The sequence below is a fragment of the Contarinia nasturtii genome, unplaced genomic scaffold, assembly GCF_009176525.2.
Source record: "Contarinia nasturtii isolate CC-2019 unplaced genomic scaffold, AAFC_CNas_1.1 Cnas_scaffold_4365, whole genome shotgun sequence".
Classification (NCBI taxonomy): domain Eukaryota; kingdom Metazoa; phylum Arthropoda; class Insecta; order Diptera; family Cecidomyiidae; genus Contarinia; species Contarinia nasturtii.
In genome coordinates this window covers 1-6,833 of record NW_022201660.1, presented here as the reverse complement: position 1 = coordinate 6,833, position 6,833 = coordinate 1, and the positions used below count along the sequence as shown (strand labels likewise).

The following is a 6,833-nucleotide window of genomic DNA, read 5'->3' as shown; positions in this document are numbered from 1 at the left end:
GTGAAGTTGAAGAGGAAGCGAGTAGCGGTAATATTTAAATGAGACTTCAGAACTAAGTGAAATAATTAAAACAAAATATATATATATAAAAAAAAATCTTAAGTCTAATTTCTTAAATTATGTTCAATTTGGAACATCCTCCGGGGGTCCCGACACTGGAAGCTTACAAAGTTTAACGATCGGTCGCTGTAACTCTCCGTTTCGAGTCTTTAATGTTGCCATTCTTACCAAACCATCGGAACCAGGATGTACCCTAATGACTCTGCCCAAAATCCATTTTGCTGGAGGTATATTATCGTCGATAATAACTGCCAAATCCCCTGTTTTTATATTTTCATTGGTTTTATGCCACTTTTTCCGTGGCTGTTGTGAATACAAATATTCAGTATAAAATCGTTTCCAAAATATTTGTAATCCTTTTTGAATGGCTTGAAATCGATCAAGCGTATTATCTTTTAGTGATAGTAAACTTGGCTCGGGAATTAAATTCAATGGTGAACCAATTAATAAATGACCAGGTGTAACGGGGTCTAAATCGTCGATGTCACTTGTAATTGCACATAAAGGCCGTGAATTCAAACATGCTTCGATTTGTGTGAGAAGGGTGCTCATTTCTTCAAACGTTAATTTGATTGACGTTGTCATTCGGCGTAAATGATATTTTGTTAATTTCACAAATGATTCCCATTGGCCGCCCCAACTTGGAGCTCCAGGGGGGTTGAAATGAAACTTTATTCCATCAGAAGCAAATAAACTAGCGATTTCATTTGATACTGTCGACTGTGCTTGTAAAAATAGTTTTGGCAATTCGTTACTGGCACCTTGAAAATTGGTGCCCTGATCGCAGTATATATCGCTACTTAATCCCCGACGTGACATCATTCTGCGAAGTGCCATTATAAATTTTTGTGTGCTTAAATCACCAACTGTTTCCAAATGTGCTGCTTTCGATACCATACACACAAAAACACAAATATACCCTTTTATGACGGGTGCATTTCGTTTATCTGATGCTTTAATGTCTATTGGCCCGGCGAAGTCCAAACCACAATGCAGAAATGCACGAGATGGTACTGTTTTAACCAATGGTAATGGAGCCATCAGCTGTTGCATTGGTCTTGGCTTTTGACGATAACATTTCACACATTTATGAATATGATTTTTTACCAAATTTCGACAATTCAAAATCCAAAATTCCTGACGTATACGAGCTAATGTTAGATGTATTGTGCCATGTAGTGTTGCTTTGTGCGCGTAATCAACTATTAGCTGTGATAAATTACTTTTAGCGGGTAAAATGATTGGCCGTCTTTGACTTAATGATAAATTTGATTTTTCCAAACGACCGCAAACAATTAAAACTCCATTTTCATCTATTTCTGGATTCAATTGTTTTAACACGCTTTTTTCGCTGACTGATCCCTTTATTTTTAATGATGATATGTCAGAATAAAAATGTAAATTTTGTATATATTTTACCCATGCATATTTTGCTCGCTTTATTTCTGCCGCTGTAATATAACCGCTGGCATAATCTAACTTTTCATTATGCATGAGATTTTTATACACGAATCGAAACATGTATGATGTGACTCGATATAATCGGTTCAAACTTGAAAAATTTCGTAAAAATACAAGTTCTTTCGGTGTCTCTTTTATATTAACATTATGGATGCGTGTTTTTTCTTCTAGATTTATTCCCACCGGTAATTTTAACTCCAATTTTGGCCATCTATCTTCCTCGAGCAATAACCATGAGGGACCATGAAACCACAAATTATTGTTTATTAATTCGCTTGGAAACGCTCCACGAGAGGCAATATCCGCTGGGTTATCATAAGTTCGTACATGTCTCCAATGTTGTGCATCAAATAACGTTTGAATGCGACTTACTCGATGACTGACGTAAACTGACCATTTGGAAGGATGCGAATTTAACCATGTGATTACTATTGATGAATCAGTCCATAAATGAACGAATTTCTTCTCAATATTTAAATTTTTCATTGTTCTGTGCATTAAAGTTGCCAATAATAGGGCTCCACATAACTCTAATCTTGGTATGGTTATACTTGAAATGGGTGCAACCCTTGTTTTTGAACAAATTAAAGTCGATGTTGTAATATGATTGCTTTTTTGTATGAGATAAATTGACGCATCATAAGCTCTTTCAGAACTGTCACAAAATCCATGGAGAAATATTTGAGATTCTGGGCCAGATTTAAACCATCTCTCGATTTTAATTTGTTCGATTAACTTTAATTCGCTTCGATATCTATTCCACTCCAATTGAATTTCATCAGATACTAAATTATCCCATTTAATACCACTTTTCCATATTTCTTGCATTAAAATTTTTACTTTGATTGTAATGGGGCTAAGGAGACCGCACGGGTCGAATAGCTTTGAAGAATCTGATAAAAGTTTACGTTTCGTAATTCTCTTTTCCTGTGATAAATTTGACAAATCTATTGTAAAGCTTATTATGTCAGTGGAGGGTGACCAATGCATTCCGAGAGTTTTGATGGTTTCATTTTTGTTTAATTCCAATGATGGTTTTATTGCACGATCTTCCATTGGTATTCCCTCCAATGTTTCTTCATTATTTGATGCCCATTTTCTCAGTAATAAATGCCCCGAGAGAAACAAACCATTTAATTGTTGCTGTAATTCTTTTGCTTCTTTGATTGAATGACTTCCACTCATACAGTCGTCGACATAAAAATCAGTTTTTACTCTTTTCGCTGCTTCTGGGAAACGTTTCTCTTCTAATTCGGCTAAGGCAAATGTTGAAAATATTGCTAAATATGGAGCTGGTTTAGTGCCAAAAGTGACTGTATTGAGTTGGTAGGTTTTAATTGGTTCTTTTTCCGAAAATCTAAAGAGAATCTTTTGATATTTTCGGTCCTCGGGGGCTACAAGTATTTGACGATACATCTTTTCAATATCCGCGATTAATGCGATTTTAAATATTCGCCATCGAATAAATGTATCAAATAATTCAGGTTGAATGGTAGGTCCATTTAAACATCTATCGTTCAATGAATATCCATTTGATGTTACGGCTGATGCGTCATATACTGTTCTTTGTTTTGTTGTCGTTCTATTCTCACGAACTATGGCATGATGTGGCAAAACATATCCGTCATTTGAATCGTTACATAATGACATATGACCTAGATCCAAGTATCCCTGTATCTCTTCAAAATAACGCTGTTTATATAGCTGATCTCTACTGAAACGCTTTTCAATTTGATAAAAGCGACGTAAAGCCATTTGCTTGGAATTGCCCAAGAAATTCTCATGTTTTGGGTTCATATTAAACGGTAATGAGACCATCATTTGTCCGTTTTCTAATCGCTTTATAGTTTTATTGACATATTCAACACATTCTTGATGCTCTTGAGTTAAAATTGGCTCAATTTCCACTTCTTCATTTTCCCAAAAGCGACGTATTTCATTTTCCAATGATAAATGATTTATTCTTATGTTATAAACACTCTTTTCTGTACATGCTCCAAAAACTAACCAGCCGAATGCAGTATTTTGTGCCACTGGTTCGTTCAATAAACCCTTGCGTAAACCATTTGATAAAATGATTCCATATATATCGACTCCCAATAAAAGATCAACGTGTTCTGCATTTGCAAAATGCGGATCTGCGAGTGTTAAACCATTTAAATGTGTCCATTTTTCAAACTTTCTTCATTGTATTTTCGTGGCTTCATAATTGATTTTACTACTAATGCGTTCATTGTGATTTTAAATGAATTGATGACTGACTCAATTTGTATTCGCACAGATTTATTTGCATTTCCAAGTGAGACATCACCAACGCCCGTTAAAGGCATATATTCATTTTTCTTTTTTAGATGTAACATTTGAGTTGCTCTTTCTGTTATTAATATGCCCTCTGAACCTTGATCAACGAACGCACGTAATAAATAATTTATACCGGACTTATCTTTTGATTTGACTATTGCTGTTGCTAATAATTTTGATCTTTCATTGGATGGAATAATTGGCATACTAATATTATTTTCCAAAGATGTGTTTTGATTTTGATATACAGATATTGCATGCACAGAAGTTGAACTATTTTCATGTAACTTTGTATTATGTTCCCCTCCACATGTTCTACACTTATATTTTGATCGGCATTGCTGTTTTTCATGTGCATGTAAACATTTTTCGCACAATTTATTTTCTGTTATAAATCTTTTTCTTGCATTTACTGTCCATGACTCGAAAACTGGACAAAAGAACATCCAATGATCTTCTTTACAAACACTACACTGATCTTGTTGCTTTGGAACCGATGCAATCTCTGATTTTTTATTATGAACTATTTGAGAAGTTGTCGACATGCCTTCAGGTTTTGCTTTATTTTCTACCGTTGATTCGCTTGTGCATAATATTCTATACTGCGTTTCTAGAAACTTTAACAACTCGTCGAAAGACGGAATTCTTGTTGCACCTCCCAAATGTTGTTCCCAGCTTTTTCTCAATTCATTATTTATTTTTCGTTCAATTATTAAAACCAGAATTGCATCCCAGTCTTGATTGACGTAATCAATTAGCGTTTCTACACACTGCATGCATTCTTTTGATATGTCTATTAATGCGCGTAAATTGGCGGAATTTAATGAATTAATTTTTGGCTGATCCATAAATTGTGCCAAACAGTGATTAACAATTGTCCTTTTGTTATTGAATCTCTCTGTTAAAATATCCCATGCTATTCTATAATTTGCATCTGTAACTTGTAATTTACTAATTGCTGATAGGGCTGTATCTCTCAACGAGCTCTTTAGATAATGGAGTCTATCAACGTCTGTCAACTGTTGATCTGAGTCTATGAGAGAAGTGAATGTGTCCGAGAAAGAAGTCCATTCCATGGGGTTTCCACTGAATGTTGGTATTTTTATTTCAGGGAGTTTTACCTTTTTTTCATTTTGACGATGTGTTGTGCTCATTGTAGAATGCAAAACAGATGTATTTTCCTCCTTTATAAAGGATTTTAATTGATTATAGACCATTAAATAAGTTTCTGTTACTATTTCTACTGATGGGTCTATATCGTCTTCAAGATATTCATCGCAATCCTCAGCTTCTGCAGTGCTTTTTGAAAATTTTTCATATGCAGCATCCAATATGCTTATACGTTTGTTTAATTCGTGCTGTGCGGTATTTTCGTCCACATTTTTTGCTTTTGATTCTTGAGATTTTATTACAGTTATTGCATTTGCTCTTTTTCTTATTTGCTTTTCGTAATATTTTTTATCTTTCTGTATTTGCGGGGGCATTTTGATTTTATGCTCTATTATTTAATTCATATGCTTTATAGGAATTTTAATAATCACATGAAAAGATGATATGTTTATTATCAATGTGTGTTTTATTAAGAGAAAAAGAAGTAAAAATGAATGTATTTTTTTTTTTTTTTTTTTTAATTAATTGCAAATGTTTGTTAAATTTAAATTTCTTTAAATGATTCTAATTAATTTGATGTGTGTGTGTGTTTTTTTTTTTTTTTATACTTAAATATTAATGCGAAATTAAAATGTTTAACGTGAAATCTTAAATGCTTAGCTGCGAAATGCGAACAGGAAACGTGCATTTAACTGCACGTAAACTGTAATATAATCTCGAAATGCGAAATTAAAATGTTCAACTTAAATGTGAAATGGAATCGTGCGGCTTATGCGTAAATGTGAAACGAATCCGTGCGGCTAGTCGCAATGTTACCGTAAAATTTTAAGTGAAACAATTCGGATGTGTGTAACGCTTACAACTAATTAAATTATTTATATTAATTGATTATATATTTTATCGTGACTTATTTCTTTTCTCTCTTTTTTTATTGAAATAGAATACTCATATTCGTGCAATAAATAATCTACATTTCTTGAGCTAATTTTCTTGTGATTTTTTTGAGTGCGTTTTTAGAATAATATCTATTTTTGTCTACTGCTATTGCAAGATGAACACCTGCTGGAACGTTTTTATTTTGTAAAGTGATGATACGATGCGTTTCGACGGCTTTCTTATCTTCCAAACAATCGACGATTTGCCTTTCCACTGTGTGTGTATTCGGCTGTATGTTATTTACCGTCTTTGTAACACGTAACTCTTGTGCAAAATTGTGTTTTTCGATAATTGATGTGCTATGTGAGAGAGAGACAAATCGATTACCTATCAATTGTTTTGATGCATTATCGTCCGCTTGTACTTTATTGTCGTTATTCGACACTTTATGTATCATGTGATGCGACTGCGTGCGTTGCGTGCGTTGCTTGCTATGGTATTGATTGGTGTGCGAGAGAGATGTTGTATGCTTTGGTTTCTTTATCTGTGTGTTATCATTCGCGTGACTTTTTGCCTTTGGTAATTGTCTTAAACTAAATGAATGCGGTGCTCTATTTGATGGTGTGCGTATATATGGTTGTGATGACGATAACTGTTCTTTTTGCGGCGTTTTAACTATCGGCGATAACAGCTGAGGCACTTGAAAACTGATTCGAATATTCTTTAATTCTGGTGTGTGACACTGTATTTGCAAATCTGTCTTTTTTGGTGATTCAAACAAATCGTTGTCTACCTCTATTTCCAATACATCCGAATCGTCGTTTTTTTCTCCCTCTAACTTGCTGCAGTTCTTTCTCCCATGCAATTTTAATAGCAAACGTTCTTTTTTTGTTAATGTAATTTTTTTTTTCTTCTTCACTGTCACTTCCAAAAAGATCATTGATATTTTGTTTTAAATTCGATTGATTCGAAGGACCATATTCGGATTCCACTATTTAAAATAATATTTTTTAATTTTTATAAAA

The 6,833-nt window shown here is 33.8% G+C and overlaps 1 protein-coding gene across 1 annotated transcript; it reads right to left on the bottom strand.

The window, feature by feature from the left end:
• Positions 1-123: 123 nt before the first annotated feature.
• LOC116350989 lies at positions 124-5,306 on the bottom strand. The gene is made up of 3 exons (XM_031783006.1): positions 3,701-5,306; positions 1,480-3,659; positions 124-1,422 (listed from the first exon to the last, which is right to left on the bottom strand). Exons 1-3 carry the CDS (start codon positions 5,304-5,306, stop codon positions 124-126), a joined length of 5,085 nt encoding a protein of 1,694 aa, XP_031638866.1.
• Between the last annotated feature and the right edge of the window lie 1,527 nt (positions 5,307-6,833).